This window comes from Bufo gargarizans, chromosome 3, assembly GCF_014858855.1.
Source record: "Bufo gargarizans isolate SCDJY-AF-19 chromosome 3, ASM1485885v1, whole genome shotgun sequence".
Lineage (NCBI taxonomy): Eukaryota > Metazoa > Chordata > Amphibia > Anura > Bufonidae > Bufo > Bufo gargarizans.
In genome coordinates, this window is record NC_058082.1 from 10710151 (window position 1) to 10727594 (window position 17444).

A 17444-nucleotide genomic window follows, 5' to 3' on the forward strand; every position below is an offset into this window, starting at 1 on the left:
TTTACAGCCCCACTCCCTGGTGTCCAGTGGTTTACAGCCCCACTCCCTGGTGTCCAGAGGTTTACAGCCCCACTCCCTGGTGTCCAGTGGTTTACAGCCCCACTCCCTTTGTGTCCAGAGGTTTACAGCCCCACTCCCTGGTGTCCAGAGGTTTACAGCCCCACTCCCTGGTGTCCAGTGGTTTACAGCCCCACTCCCTGGTGTCCAGTGGTTTACAGCCCCACTCCCTGGTGTCCAGTGGTTTACAGCCCCACTCCCTGGTGTCCAGAGGTTTACAGCCCCGCTCCCTGGTGTCCAGAGGTTTACAGCCCCGCTCCCTGGTGTCCAGTGGTTTACAGCCCCGCTCCCTGGTGTCCAGAGGTTTACAGCCCCGCTCCCTGGTGTCCAGTGGTTTACAGCCCCACTCCCTGGTGTCCAGTGGTTTACAGCCCCGCTCCTTGGTGTCCAGTGGTTTACAGCCCCACTCCCTGGTGTCCAGTGGTTTACAGCCCCACTCCCTGGTGTCCAGTGGTTTACAACCCCACTCCCTGGTGTCCAGCGGCTTATAACTCCAGTCCTGGGTGTCCATTGTTTAATAGCTCCAGCCCTTTGTGTCCTAGTGTCGTCAGAGTTGCACCGCCACTGCACTGCTGGGAAGCACCGGGCTGGAGCCACTTACCAGCACCGTTTATTGATTATACACCAACGTTTGGGCCATCAGTAAATACATACTGACCCCCTCTGCAGCAATAATCCCTTCCTCCGGTTGTCCTACATGCGGAAAACAGGCTCCATAAACAGCACCTGAGGCCATGACACTGCAGCCTGCTGTAGGTTCACAGCTTATAGACAGCGACGCCAATATCTACGTATTAGGGCATTACTCATAGTGCAATTCCCTAAACCGCAGCATGAGGAGAGAGAATGGCAGTCATCCTATAGACCAGGGGTCAGCAACCTCCGGCTGTCGTGAAACTACATCTCCTATCATGCACACTTGTTTGGCTGTCCTCTGAACTCCCACAGAAGTGAAAGAAGCATGCTGGGAGTTGTAGTTTCACAACAGCTGGAGTGCCGAAGGTTGCTGATCTCTGCGGTAGACAGTGGACGCCTGTGCCTCGCGGCAGCTCTTCGTGAGCACGCTGCGCCTCCGCTCATTCCCAGACTTCGCTGTCCATGGTTCTATGTGATGTGAAACACGTGCTGCTGCGGGGACGCCGCTGTCTACTGCAGGGACATCAGGAGCACTGGCGATTAAGGGGTTAAAAAAAGGCGTAAGCAAGGTTGCAGTTACTTAAGTAGCAATTGCTGGGATACAAATCTACAGGATGGCTGGGGAATCCATAGTCTGCAAAGAGTATCTAGACAGTCCGAGACAGTGTGCAGTCAGCCGAGAGAGGGGTGTGCTCCTCTGGAGGGAGGTCCCAGACTGAGAGATACATAGTGGAAGGAGCAGGGTTCCCAGCAGCACAGAGGATATCAGGAGAAGAGTGTGCTAAACGTTTGGGAGGTCATAGACATAGTGGAAGGAGCAGGGATACCAGCAGCACAGAGGATTTCAGGAAATGAGCGTGCTAAATGTGTGGGAGGTCACAGACATAGTGGAAGGAGCAGGGATACCAGCAGCACAGAGGATATCAGGAGAAGAGTGTGCTAAACGTTTGGGAGGTCATAGACATAGTGGAAGGAGCAGGGATACCAGCAGCACAGAGGATTTCAGGAAATGAGCGTGCTAAATGTGTGGGAGGTCACAGACATAGTGGAAGAAGCAGGGATACCAGCAGCACAGAGGATATCAGGAGAAGAGTGTGCTAAATGTTTGCGAGGTCATAGACATAGTGGAAGGAGCAGGGATACCAGCAGCACAGAGGATTTCAGGAAATGAAGGTGCTAAATGTGTGGGAGGTCACAGACATAGTGGAAGGAACAGGGTCCCCAGCAGTACAAAGTATTTCAGGAGAGGATTGTGCTGATCTTGTGGAGGTCACAGACAGAGATACATAGTGTGAGGAGCAGGATCCTCCAGCAGCACAGAGGATTTCAGGAGAAGAGTGTGCTAAATGTTTGGGAGGTCACAGACATAGTGGAAGGAGCAAGGATACCAGCAGCACAGAGGATTTCAGGACATGAGTGCGCTGATCTTATGGGAGGTCACAGACTGAGGGTTACATAGTGGAAGGAGCCGGGTTCCCAGCAGTACGGAGTATTTCAGGAGAGGAGTGTGCTGATCTTATGGGAGGTCACAGACTGAGATAAATAGTGGCAGGAGCAGGATCCTGTAGAAGCACAGAGTATTTCAGGAAAAGATCGTGCTAAACATGTGGGAGCGGGATTCTCCAGCAGTACAGAGAATTTCAGGAGAAGAGTGTTCTAAGCGTGTGGAAAGTCACAGACATAGCGAAAGGAGCAGGGTCACCAGCAGCACAGAGTATTTCAGAAGATGTGTGCTGATCTTGTGGGAGGTCATACACTTAGTTACGGTACATAGTGTAAGGAGCAGAACAGAGTACTTCAGGAAATAGGTGTGCTAAATGTGTGGGAGGTTACTACTGAGTGAGAATTGCCTAGTGGAAGGAGCTGGATCATCCAGCAGCACAGAGTATTTCAGGAGAGCAGAGTGCTCATCTTGTGGGAGACGTTGATGTGCTTACTCACGCGATGATGGTAATAAGCACAGACAGAGGTCGGGTAATGATGTGAGGCCACAAACGTAGTGGACGGAGCAGGGTTCACAACAGCACAGAGTATTTCAGCATAGTTTATATGTACTAGATTTGATACACGTATCCGCATGTATTCTTCATGATCAAGGGCCCCTAGGTCAGGCTTGTGGTTGGTTCAATTGCTCAGCTGCTCCATTTTTTTTTTCACCGCTCCCGCCTGGCAGGCGTATGGCGGCACAGATGTGACGTTCCAGCACTTGCCAGTAATGGCGGTTATACAGACGACTGACAACCTGTTAGTTGTCAGCCTGCCTCGTGCCATAATTCCAGCTAATATAGTCTCCCCACATGAAGGGGTAGAGACGGTCAGTATTTGCTGTGTGCCCGCCCGGCCTAATGGAACAGAACAAGACAGCCCGAACTCGTGCGAGTGCCACTGATGGCGGTGAGCTCACAGGAACGTGGCGCTGAGTGCGGCCCATCCAGAGATTCACACGGACAACAGCGAGGCCTCGGGGTGGAGGGTCCTTTGTAAAAGGTTTCACATGACGACACGGAATCCTGAGCCTCGCAGGACAATGATGAGAGTGTTCAATGGTGTCTCCAGGTGGCGGCACCGCGGCTACCGCGTAATGTGCAACACCGTGCAAAGGACGCTGCTCCGAGAAAGCACACATACAGTACACCTAGGAGGCAGTATTATAGTAGTTATATTCTTGTACATAGGAGCAGTATTATAGTAGTTATATTCTTGTACATAGGAGGCAGTATTATAGAAGTTATATTCTTGTATATAGGAGCAGTATTATAGTAGTTATATTCTTGTACATAGGGGGCAGTATTATAGTAGTTATATTCTTGTACATAGGGGGCAGTATTATAGTAGTTATATTCTTGTACATAGGAGGCAGTATTATAGTAGTTATATTCCTGTACATAGGAGACAGTATTATAGTAGTTATATTCTTGTACATAGGAGGCAGTATTATAGTAGTTATATTCTTGTACATAGGAGCAGTATTATAGTAGTTATATTCTTGTACATAGGAGCAGTATTATAGTAGTTATATTCTTGTACATAGGAGCAGTATTATAGTAGTTATATTCTTGTACATAGGAGCAGTATTATAGTAGTTATATTCTTGTACATAGGAGGCAGTATTATAGTAGTTATATTCTTGTACATAGGAGGCAGTATTATAGTAGTTATATTCCTGTACATAGGAGGCAGTATTATAGTAGTTATATTCTTGTACATAGGAGGCAGTATTATAGTAGTTATATTCCTGTACATAGAAGCAGTATTATAGTAGTTATATTCTTGTACATAGGAGCAGTATTATAGTAGTTATATTCTTGTATATAGAAGCAGTATTATAGTAGTTATATTCTTGTACATAGGAGCAGTATTATAGTAGTTATATTCTTGTACATAGGAGCAGTATTATAGTAGTTATATTCTTGTACATAGGAGCAGTATTATAGTAGTTATATTCCTGTACATAGAAGCAGTATTATAGTAGTTATATTCTTGTACATAGGAGCAGTATTATAGTAGTTATATTCTTGTATATAGAAGCAGTATTATAGTAGTTATATTCTTGTACATAGGAGCAGTATTATAGTAGTTATATTCCTGTACATAGGAGCAGTATTATAGTAGTTATATTCTTGTACATAGGAGCAGTATTATAGTAGTTATATTCTTGTACATAGGAGCAGTATTATAGTAGTTATATTCTTGTACATAGGTGGCAGTATTATAGTAGTTATATTCTTGTACACAGGAGCAGTATTATAGTAGTTATATTCTTGTACATAGGAGGCAGTATTATAGTAGTTATATTCTTGTACATAGGAGCAGTATTATAGTAGTTATATTCTTGTACATAGGAGCAGTATTATAGTAGTTATATTCCTGTACATAGGAGCAGTATTATAGTAGTTATATTCTTGTACATAGGAGCAGTATTATAGTAGTTATATTCCTGTACATAGGAGACAGTATTATAGTAGTTATATTCTTGTACATAGGAGCAGTATTATAGTAGTTATATTCTTGTACATAGGAGCAGTATTATAGTAGTTATATTCTTGTACATAGGGGCGGTATTATAGTAGTTATATTCTTGTACATAGGAGGCAGTATTATAGTAGTTATATTCTTGTACATAGGAGCAGTATTATAGTAGTTACAGTGAAGAACAAAAGTATTTGAACACCCTGCGATTTTGCAAGTTCTCCCACTTAGAAATCATGGAGGGGTCTGGTATTCACATTGTAGGTGCATTCTCACTCAGAGACAGAATAAAAAAATAATAATTCAGGAAATCACATTGTATGATTTTTAAAGACTGTATTTGTCTTGCACGGCTGAACATTAGTATTTGAACACCTGAGAAAATCAGTGTTAATATTTGGTCCAGAAGCCTTTGTTTGCAATTCCAGAGGTCAGACGCTTCCTGTAGTTCTTGACCAGGTTTGCACACTCTGGAGGGGTTTTGGCCCACTCCTCCACACAGATCTCCTCTAGATCTGTCAGGTTTCGGGGCTGTCGCTGAGCAACACGGAGTTTCAGCTCCCTCCAAAGATGTTCTATTGGGTTTAGGTCTGGAGACTGGCTAGGCCACTCCTTGATATGCTTCTTACGGAGCCGCTCCTTGGTTATCCTGGCTGTGTGCTTCGGGTCGTTGTCATGTTGGAAGACCCAGCCACGACCCATCTTCAATGCTCTGACTGAGGGAAGGAGGTTGTTGCTCAAAATCTCACAATAAATGAATGAAGTGAAGTTTAGACCAAAAAGTTCTCCTTTGGTCTCATCTGACCACATGACTTTCTCCCGTGCCTCCTCTGGATCATCCATATGGTCATTGGCAAACTTCAGATCAGCCTGGACATGTGATGACTTGAGCAGGGGAACCTTCCATGCAATGCATGATTTGAAACCATGACAGCGCAGTGTTCATACCGACAGTGACCTTTGAAACTGTGGTCCCAGCTCTCTTCAGGTCATTGACCAGCTCCTCCCTTGTAGTTCTGGGCTGATTCCTCACCTTTCTTCTCATCCGTGATACCCCACGAGGTGAGATCTTGCATGGAGCCCCAGTCCGAGGGAGACTGACAGTCGTCTTTAGCCTCTTCCATTTTCTAACAATTGCTCCAACAGTTGATCTGTTTTCACCGAGCTGCTTGGCAATTGCCCCGTAGCCCTTTCCAGCCTTGTGGAGGTCCACAATTTTGTCCATGGTGTCTTTTGACAGCTCTTTGGTCTTGCCCATGGTAGTAGTTGGCGTCTGACTGACTATCAGGGGGGACAGGGGTCTTTAAAGAGCTCAGACAGGTGCTACTAAGTTACATTAATGAGTGGAGTAGAGGTGGACTTTTTAAAGGCACAGTAACAGGTCTTTGAGAGCCAGAATTCTTGCTGTTTCTCAGGTGTTCAAATGCTTATGTTCAGCCGTGCAAGACAAGTACATTCTTTAAAAACTCTTAATGTGATTTCCTGAATTTTCTTTTTAAATTCTGTCTCTCAGAGTGAAAATGCACCTACAATGTGAATTTCAGACCCCACCATGATTTCTAAAATCGCAGGGTGTTCAAATAACTCTGTTCCTCACTGTATCTCAACGTCCCTTAACATTATTGCTCAGAACCAGCACAGTGGGACTGGACCTCTTTGCCCTGCTGGTTGGACTCTTGACAAGCGTTTCGGGAAACGTAATAAATTTACCAATTTCATGGTTACTTTCTTCATGTCACAGAGGAGGACACAGTGAGAACCTTTGTGAATAGGACTGTATACCTAGAGTTTTTCAGTCATATACCATATTTTCGAGGACCTCCATAAAGGGCTGCTGCAAAGTCTAGGAAACTATGGAACATAATGTGGAACTGTTTATGTAGCCAATCCTATTTCTCTTTGTGGATTACAACTTGAAATGATTTCAGACGTCTTGAGTCGTCTTACCCTGGGGATTTCAGCTCTGTGGATTATCATTTTAACCTTTCGTGGAATTAATGCTTTTCTATTGGTTTGTGGATGCCGATGGACTGAGTCAATACCATAGTGGATTACTAGAGCCACCCCAATAGTACTTATTTATGGAGAAACCTCCACCCCGCAGGATCTTCTTCTGAGGGGCAGCCCTTTATTTTTTTTGGAGGACAGACATGGAGAAGACTTCTCCAGCCTTTGTGACTTTGTCTTAGTTTTCCATGGGATACGTGGATTGAGTCTGAACCAAGTCTTATCATTAGAACAACTTAAATCGGAAGACTTTTTCGCAGCGGGAGAGGCCTGATTTTGCCGCCACCTTGAATTTTGGACTGGAATATCAGAATCATGAGACCTACTCGGGGCCAAGACTTTTCTTTTGATATTAATTATGCTAAACGTTCAGACATTGAGCCTCAGAAAGAATTGGGGTGGGCTCTCTGATAGTATTACTGTTGCTCCCACCTCTGAGGACTCCTGGCCTATGTGCGTTACAGGTTATGTTGGGAGTTGTAGTGCTCTGTGCATAAAAAAATAATAGAATTGTAATATGGGCATGTCCACTGGTTGGGTTATGTTGAGAGAAGTAGTACCTATTGTGTATGAATATAATCCTTTAAAATATGTTTCTTTATTCATTATAGGTTCAGATATGTTCTGTATATTTCATGGCAAGAAGTACGGCCCAGGAGAAAGCTGGCATCCTTATCTCGAGCCTCAAGGAATTGTGTATTGCATACGTTGCACATGCTCTGAGGTATGTCTGTCCGGTCTTCCATCATCAACCTGGTATGTAGTGGGGGAAGGCAACAAAGGAAAGTTCTGAAGAGAAGAACAGAGTAGCATGGAGACAGTAATGAAGCTCCTTAGATACCTGTGATATCATCAGTGAGTATGTCGCTCATAGGCAGTAGTGAGTGGTTTGTATGATGTGTCAGTCGTCTGGAGGCTCCTCACCACTACTGCCATCTCTACTCCTGGTGGAATAGTCTAAGGCCAGTTTCACACTTGCATTGTAAATTCCAGTTTTGAGATCCGGCAGAGGATCTGTGCCATTTAATGCATCTGTTTCAGCAGGATCTGGTTGTATTAAATCTAAACTTCAAAGAACGCAACAAAGCGGAATGGAATGCATCCTGATTAGTTTTGTCCTCATTGACAATGAATGGGGACAAAACTGATCCATTTTGGCCCAGTTTGGAGATCCTCTGCCGGATCGCAAAGCCTTAAAGCCACAACACAAGTGTGAAACAGGCCTAACTCAGCTTTTTGGATTCACAGGATCTTCTCAGTTTTTTGGGACAATAAGTCATGTAAAAATTATAGAAAGTGTATGTAACTGTCCATCTGTAATGCTAATGTAATGATAAAGCCAAACTGACGGCCAGCAAACGCGGCGTACCAGACACACTTTGCACAAGCCGTCACTCTCTGAACACCCTTGAGGGCCGGGGCACTCTTCACCCGCCTCCAGCAGGAAGGGGGACTTTGGCAGAGCCCTCCCTAGGTGTCAGTAGCAGAATGGCTGGGCACACCGCCCGCAGTTGGGCAGAAAACCCCAAAGTAAATACCATGACACTATGCAATGATGAATAGGGAAACACGAGAATGGTCAGTAAACGTAAGCCAGGGCACAAGAACCAGAAGGCAACCAAAGCCAGAGTCAGAGTCAATAACCAGAGAAACCACTCACCAGATAGTGTCAGATCCAGACCCAGGAAGCAACTAAATAATCAGCAGAGTGGGGAAAAGACCAGGTTTAAATGTCCCTCCACAGATCACCTGACACCGCTGAGGTCACACCCAATCTCCACCCTCAGACCAGGGAAGCACAGGTGAGGGCTGAGAGTGCAGAGGAAGGAACCTCCCGCCACATGTCTAGGTCAGGAGACATGACAACAGAGGTTCCCTGGCAACAGCTGACCCTAGGGGTTCCATCATCCCATCTCCCAGCAGCACCAGGATCCAGAATGGGTGTGGGATGTACTGCCAGAGGGCCAGACACCCCCTGGGTGAATGAGACACGTCTTTGCGTGGTGACATGCTTCCGACGAGACTGCGTCTGTCTCCCTGGCTGCCTGACACCATCAGAGCTTTTAGTTATCACCAACAGCTGATTAGCTGGTAACATCCTATTCATAGATAGAAATAGCCAACCAACTGCTGTTAACCTATAACGCCCATCCAACAACCCGCATCCATCAGCTGGTAGTCAACAACCTCTATCCAACAGCTGGTAACCAACAAGCCCATCAAATAGCTGGTAAACAACCCCCATCCAACAGCTAGTAACCAACAACCCCAATCCAACAACTGGTAACAAACAACCTCCATACAACAACTAGTACGCAACAACCCCCACCCATCAGCTAGTAACCAACAACCACCATCAAACAGCTGGTAACCAACAACCCCCATCCAACAGACAGTAATCAACAACCCCCATCCAGAAACTGGTAACCAACAACCTCCATACAACAGCTGGTAACCAACAAGCCCCATCGAATAGCTGGTAAACAACTCCCATCCAACAGCTAGTAACCAACAACCCGCATCCATCAGCTGGTAGTCAACAACCTCTATCCAACAGCTGGTAACCAACAAGCCCCATCGAATAGCTGGTAAACAACTCCCATCCAACAGCTAGTAACCAACAACCCGCATCCATCAGCTGGTAGTCAACAACCTCTATCCAACAGCTGGTAACCAACAAGCCCCATCAAATAGCTGGTAAACAACCCCCATCCAACAGCTAGTAACCAACAACCCCAATCCAACAACTGGTAACAAACAACCTCCATACAACAACTAGTACGCAACAACCCCCATCCATCAGCTAGTAACCAACAACCACCATCAAACAGCTGATAACCAACAACCCCCATCCAACAGACAGTAATCAACAACCCCATCCAGAAACTGGTAACCAACAACCTCCATACAACAGCTGGTAACCAACAAGCCCCATCGAATAGCTGGTAAACAACTCCCATCCAACAGCTAGTAACCAACAACCCCAATCCATCAGCTGGTAACCAACAACCACCATCAAACAGCTAGTAACCAACAACCCCAATTCAACAACTGGTAACCAACAACCTCCATACAACAGCTGGTAACCAACAACTCCCATCCAACAGCTAGTACCCAACAACCCCCATCCATCAGCTGGTAACCAACAACAACCATCAAACAGCTGATAACCAACAACCCCCATCCAACAGAGAGTAATCAACAACCCCCATCCAGCAACTGGTATCCAACAATCCCTTCCCAACAACTGGTAATCAACCCCCTTTCAACAGCTGGTACCCAACAACCCCCATCCATCAGCTGGTAACCAGCTCTCAACCAACAGCTGGTAATCAACAACCTCCATCCAACAGCTAGTACCTAACAACCCCCATCCCAAAGCTGGTAACCAACAACCTTCATTCAACAACTGGTAACCAACAACTCATCCAACAACTGGTAACCAACAACCTCCATCCAACAGCTAGTACCCAACAACCTCCATCCAACAGCTGGTACCCAACAACCCCCATCCAACAGCTGGTACCCAACAACCCCCATCCAACAGCTGGTACCCAACAACCCCCATCCAACAGCTGGTATCCAACAACCCCCATCCAACAGCTGGTACCCAACAACCTCCATCCAACAGCTGGTAATCAACAACCCCCATCCAACAACTGGCATCCAACAACCCCATCCAACAGACAGTAATTAACAACAATCCCCATCCATCAGCTGGTAACCAACAACCCATAGGCATCATTGGCCAGAATGATGAAAGAATGCACTTGACCATATTTTTTGTCCATGTGCTATCCATGTCAACGGCCTGCACACAGACAGCACATGGACCCATAGATGTAAGCGCCGCTATTCACACCACCGTGTCCTATCATGAAAACACGGACCTGGAGACTATGGCGTTGACCAGGTCCGTGTTGTACACACACATACAGACCTCACTATGGCCACCTAACTTGCCTAGCTTCCGAAAGGGCAGAAAATAATGGCTGATTTCTTCCATTAAAACAGCGCCACCGCTCTATATGGGTTGTCTCTGGTATTGCAGTTCAACTCCATTGAAGTGAACGGACTGGACGGCAATATCACTCACAGCCTCTGGATGGGTTTGGCGCTGTTTTTGGAAGATGACCACCATGTTTTTCTAATCTTGGAGAAAGCTAGGCGGAGCCATATTGGTTTGCTAGTTTTTGACAAATACTTGAAATTAGCCTAAATTAAATTGAATATTTGTTGATTTTTGATTAGTAGACAGTGAAACCTTCCGGCAGTGACGGTGTTAACCCCCCTGGGGGGGCTGTGTACACTCGCACACTGGCCTATTCTTCGTCTGCAGTGAAGGGTTTCGCGGCGCGGTCCCTTTACAAGCCACAACATTTTTGTTCCTAATCCCATTGAGCAGTGTTCTCCAGCCACTTACCAGCTAACGTCGGGGGTGGGGGGGAATGGGTGACACTTCGGTACCTCTCCCAGACGCGGCACTGACATCACTTGGCTCCCGCTCCTCAGACTCATTAATTGCAGCCACTTTATAATCGTTCCCTGTATGACGGGCTAATATTATAGGCACACATGGCGCTATTGTGTGCAGCCGGCGCGGCGGACGTTTATATGGAAAGTGCCGTCTGGACCTGACAAAAGCCTCATAATAACACGTTTCAGGCCGTTCTGTCCAGTGTTGGAGGAGTTTTCCTGTCAGTGAAAGTGTAAGGGGGCGTCCCGGTGTGAGGACTAGCATATATTTTGTGTACACTGTATCTTTAAGACTGTAGCGGTTGGTCCGCGGCTTGTAGAGGTCAGGGGTCACGTGTTTCGTCACGTGGTCGGTCTGTGGTTGAATCAGGGCCCGATGACAGACCCTGAGATCCGATGGGGCGGTGACAGACCACCACCTAGGCCGAGGACCTGCTCCGAACTGCTGCCGCTGGAGTGAGAGATCGCCCCCTGTGAGGAGAACGCCCTGAGGGGTTGTGGGTCATGTGGAGGGAGAAGTGCCAGCCTGCTAGGCCTGTAAATACCCGCTGTCTGTGAACTGAGCAAGTAGTGACCCTGCTGCATCGGGGTCTGACAAAGAGACCACCCTGTGGCTAGCGGAGACCGCCTGATGGGCCTGCAGTGAGTGCACAGAGAGTGTGCAAAGTGTCCTGTTGCTAGGGGCAACCAGTTGGTACAAATACCCTGTGTGTGGCGTATACAGACTGTCCTGTTGCTAGGGGCCACCACCTGGTACAAGTGCCCTGTCTGTGATGTACAGACTGTCCTGTTGCTAGGGGCAACCATCTAGTACAAGTGCCCTGTGTGTGGTGTACAGACTGTCTTGTTGCTAGGGGCAACCATCTAGTACAAGTGCCCTGTGTGTGGTGTACAGACTGTCTTGTTGCTAGGGGCCACCACCTGGTACATGTACCCTGTGTGTGGTGTACAGACTACCTTGTTGCTAAGGGCAACCACCTGGTACATGTACCCTTTGTGTGGTGTATAGACTGTCCTGTTGCTAGGGGAAACCATCTAGTACAAGTGCCCTGTGTGTGGTGTACAGACTGTCTTGTTGCTAGGGGCCACCACCTGGTACATGTACCCTGTGTGTGGTGTACAGACTACCTTGTTGCTAAGGACAACCACCTGGTACAAGTACCCTGTGTGTGGTGTACAGACTGTCCTGTTGCTAGGTGCACCCACCTGGTTGTGTGTGATGTACAGACTGCCTTGTTGTTAGGGGCAACCATCTAGTACAAGTAACCTGTGTGTGATGTACAGCCTGTTGCTAGGGGCAACCATCTGGTACAAGTACCCTGGGTGCTGTGTACAGACTGCTTTGTTGCTAGGGGCCACCACCTGGTACAAGTACCCTGGGTGTGGTGTACAGACTGCCTTGTTGCTAGGAGAAAGCACCTGGTACAAGTGCCCTGGGTGTGCATTATTGAGACTGTACTGTTACCCATGGCAACAGCCCAAGGAGTGAAGAGACTCCATATAGAGACAGGTTGCTATTAGTAACCACTACGCCTCGTACCTCACAATCCCATGTGTGTAGCCGCCAAGTGTCACAATATTGTGTGTAACCATTAAGTTTGTGCCCCCTCTGACAGACTGTAACCGAATGCAGTAGTTGCCAACAGTCCTGAATTTGGCAGAGACCGTCCCTTATATCAGAGAGTCTCTGCAAATTCAGGCAATCCCGAGCCCAAAATGGGTGGAGCTTATGCAACCCCCACCCATAAGTGGGTGGTCTAGGGTGGATTTGGGGGCATTCCCAGATGGTGGTCCGTGCATCACCCCCAGAAGTTTCGGACCCTCTTACAGATGGAATTAGGGACCTAGCACCTCTACCCACCCTGAACCTTCTCAGAGCTGAGGCTTCGTTTTGCTTGTATCCGTGCACATGTGGACTGCAGCAGATAACCCCCCCGTGTGTCTTCTTGTGTCCTGCAGGGCGGCAACGTCAGCTGCTACAGAATAAAGTGTCCTGTCCTGCACTGTGTGCACACTGTCACGGACCCTCAGCAGTGCTGCCCCAGATGTGTAGGTAAGTGGCCAACAGAAGGACGTCTTCATGTGACAGAAGCTGGGGCCCGGTTGTATGAGCTTAAAGGGCAGCACCGCCCCTCGTATTCACAGACCGCCGTGATGAGGGCGACCATAAGTTTGGATTTTAAGGACTTTTTAGCCCTTCTTTTAGTCCCCAAATGTAGGACCATGACGCACTGAGGCACAGGACAGGATTCAAGACCACCCTTTAGAGCTCCATTATAACAACAGAGGGCAACCGCTTGCTGTCATTGAATGGGGACATTTTTATTTACACCCAGAGGTGGAAACATACTTCCTGACCTAATACTTCTCACAGCTGAGGTTCTGTAACACTTGTATCCAGTCTAGACATATCCGCAGCATGAATCAACTGCCCTGAAGATTTGTTACAGTGTATCAGTTTGGAATCCGGCCTGTCCTTGACTGGATGCAAGTGTAGCAAACCCTCAGCAGTGAGCAGTGTTGAGTCGTATTGGGATACATCGTCGTGCTTGATGACGATGTGAATGTCTCCATTCATTAACAGCAAGCATAAAAGGAAACTGCTTGCTGTCATTAAATGCAGGCACTCCTAATTGCATCCATGTCCTGAAAAGCCCAAAGGCTTTTTTACAGCTCAGTGTTTGTTACAGTTGTATCCAGTCCAGACATCGGCCACACAAACCTCTCCACTGTGCTAGTTTGTTACAATGTGTCAGTGCAGGTAAAATGTTCAGGTCCGGGCTGTTTAGCCGACAGAGACGTGTCTGGGCTGGATACAACTGTAGCAAACCCTCAGCTGTGAGAAGTATTAAGTCAGGAGGGATTGGTGCCAACAAGAATGTTTCCATTCATTATCAGCAAGCAGGACTTTTATGATATGACGATTTTTGCCTTTTGTCCGCAGAGACGCACTCCCCCTCCGGTCTGCGGGCCGCTCCTAAGGTATGTCAGCACAATGGGACGACCTACCAACAGGGCGAGATGTTCACCACCCAGGAGCTCTTCCCCTCCAGACAGTCCAACCACTGTGTGCAGTGCAGCTGTTCGGTGAGTGCTCACAGCTGAGGGTTTGTTACAATGTTTCCAGTCTAGACAATCATCTGAGAGGCTTATGATTCCATACTGATACATTGTTACCTGCACTGATACATTGTAGGGCCTCTTGCACACGGGCGTGTGTCCCCCGTGGCCGCATACGGCGGGTCCGCAATACACGGGACACCGGCTGTGTGCATACACTTGAATGGGTCCGCAAATCTGGAGATGCGGTGCGGAAGCACGGATCGGAACCCTACGGAAGCACTACAGAGTGATTTCTTGGGGTTCTGTTCCGCAAAAAGATAGAACTTGTCCAATATTTTTGCGGAACGGACGTATCGCGGACCCCAATCAAGTGAATGGAGTCGCGATCCGCATGCGGCTGGCCCGCGATCGGTGCCCGTGCATTGCGGACCGCAATTTGTGTTTGGCAGCAAGAGGCCTAACAGTGACATTCGTGTTGCTGAGAGGATTGAAGTCTTAGGTCTGTACAGGGTTCTTAGATGTAAACAAGAATGTTCCAGTTCAGTAACAGCAAGCAGAGATCTTGAAAAGGAAAAAATTCTAATTAACCTACTTACGACAGATTTCTAGTGTAAAAAGAAAAAAAATTAACCTTTTTACATTTATGGGATTACCCTCCGCTCTCGCCTCTCGTGATCCAACAGATATATTACAATTTATGGCGGAAACTGACGTAAATTATAGCGCAAATCTACGGCAGAATGGCCACTGGCAGCCATAGTGCCCGTAGGAGTTTACACCAAGCCTCCGCAGACCCTGAATGAGTCTGCTTTGGTGTGCGGCTACCTTCCTTTCTTAACCCTATCGCCCCGTGCTTTTTTTCTGTCAGTTTCCACTGCCGTACTTGCATTCTGTTCGTGAGCCATGATCAGTTCTATAGGTCCCTTGTTCTGTCTGAATTACAATTCTGCTCTGCCTGTGTAATTCTCAGCCTTCATTGTTGCGCTGGCATTGTGTTGGTGAACCAGGAGGTTCAGGATGAACGCTTCTGTAGTCCCTCTGTTAGATGGGGGGAGCATGCTGGAGCATGGGATTGGGTGAAGATGGAGTTGTTAGGAGGTGCTCCTAAGAATTTGCTGGGAGTTGTAGTCATTCAGTGATGGTTGTTTCCACTGGGGGAAGAGTTGGGGGGGGGGGAGGTGACGTCTTCTGAGCGCCCATTTATCCCAGCCATCACCCCGCAGCCCGCAGTGTTGGTATAACCCAGACAGTTCCAAGCAGCGGCCGGTGTCAGTCTGTTCCAGGAAAGCCTCCGCTTCTATGTTCTGCTTGTTGATTTTCTGGGGGATATTTGTGATTTTTATTATATATATATAACGGAGGGGGAGAAATCGGATCTGGTAGAGCAGGTCGTGCAGCGCTGGGGACCTCACCGCACTCCCCGCCTGATGAATGCAGCAGTCACCTCGGAAGGATCAACAGATCGCGTTACCCCTCCAGCCGGCGCGGCGGTCTGCGGGGGTGTGGACAATCCCAGCTATTCATGTAAAAGTACATCAACACGTGCTGCATGGTTAAGATCTCTGCTTGCTGTCGGTAAAGCGAACATTCAGTGTCTACATTCCTGACCTTGCTGTTTCCAGAACTGATGGCTTGTTACAATGTATCTGTGCAGGTGAAATGTATCATCCAGGATATTATAACCAGGTCATGTGACTGGGTCTTTGCTTCCTCTTTCAGGACGGGCAGATTTACTGCGGCCTGGTGACGGTGACCTGTCCTGAGCTCGTCTGCTCCTCTCCGCTGACCGTGCCGGACTCCTGCTGTCCAGTGTGCAGAGGTGAGAAGCCTGCAGCCAGCGCTTAACCTAATGCACACCTCAGCTGCTGCAGAACCTCATACTGCACACCTCAGCTGCTGCAGAACCTCCTAATGCACACCTCAGCTGCTGCAGAACCTCATACTGCACACCTCAGCTGCTGCAGAACCTCATACTGCACACCTCAGCTGCTGCAGAACCTCCTAATACACACCTCAGCTGCTGCAGAACCTCATCATACACACCTCAGCTGCTGCAGAACCTCCTAATGCACACCTCAGCTGCTGCAGAACCTCATACTGCACACCTCAGCTGCTGCAGAACCTCCTAATGCACACCTCAGCTGCTGCAGAACCTCATACTGCACACCTCAGCTGCTCAATAACATCATAATACACACCTCAGCTGCTGCAGAACCTCATACTGCACACCTCAGCTGCTGCAGAACCTCCTAATACACACCTCAGCTGCTGCAGAACCTCCTAATACAGACCTCAGCTGCTGCAGAACCTCCTAATACACACCTCAGCTGCTGCAGAACCTCATAATACACACCTCAGCTGCTGCAGAACCTCCTAATGCACACCTCAGCTGCTGCAGAACCTCATACTGCACACCTCAGCTGCTGCAGAACCTCATACTGCACACCTCAGCTGCTGCAGAACCTCCTAATACAGACCTCAGCTGCTGCAGAACCTCATACTGCACACCTCAGCTGCTGCAGAACCTCATACTGCACACCTCAGCTGCTGCAGAACCTCATACTGCACACCTCAGCTGCTGCAGAACCTCATACTGCACACCTCAGCTGCTGCAGAACCTCATACTGCACACCTCAGCTGCTGCAGAACCTCCTAATACACACCTCAGCTGCTGCAGAACATCATACTGCACACCTCAGCTGCTCAATAACATCATAATACACACCTCAGCTGCTGCAGAACCTCATACTGCACACCTCAGCTGCTGCAGAACCTCCTAATACAGACCTCAGCTGCTGCAGAACCTCATACTGCACACCTCAGCTGCTGCAGAACCTCCTAATACACACCTCAGCTGCTGCAGAACCTCATACTGCACACCTCAGCTGCTGCAGAACCTCCTAATACACACCTCAGCTGCTGCAGAACCTCCTAATAAACACCTCAGCTGCTGCAGAACCTCATACTGCACACCTCAGCTGCTGCAGAACCTCATACTGCACACCTCAGCTGCTCAATAACATCATAATACACACCTCAGCTGCTGCAGAACCTCCTAATACACACCTCAGCTGCTGCAGAACCTCATACTGCACACCTCAGCTGCTGCAGAACCTCCTAATACACACCTCAGCTGCTGCAGAACCTCATACTGCACACCTCAGCTGCTACAGAACCTCATACTGCACACCTCAGCTGCTACAGAACCTCATACTGCACACCTCAGCTGCTGCAGA

General features: G+C 47.9%; 1 protein-coding gene across 1 annotated transcript in view; it reads left to right on the forward strand.

Moving 5' to 3' along the window:
• CHRDL2 (chordin like 2) overlaps nucleotides 1–17444 on the forward strand; it is a 57831-nt gene that overhangs the window by 14801 nt on the left and 25586 nt on the right. Inside the window, exons 2-5 of the mRNA XM_044287622.1 lie at nucleotides 7281–7393; nucleotides 13105–13198; nucleotides 14090–14232; nucleotides 15928–16027. Coding sequence (XP_044143557.1) covers nucleotides 7281–7393; nucleotides 13105–13198; nucleotides 14090–14232; nucleotides 15928–16027 — 450 coding nt within the window. The remainder of the gene's footprint in view (nucleotides 1–7280; nucleotides 7394–13104; nucleotides 13199–14089; nucleotides 14233–15927; nucleotides 16028–17444) is intronic.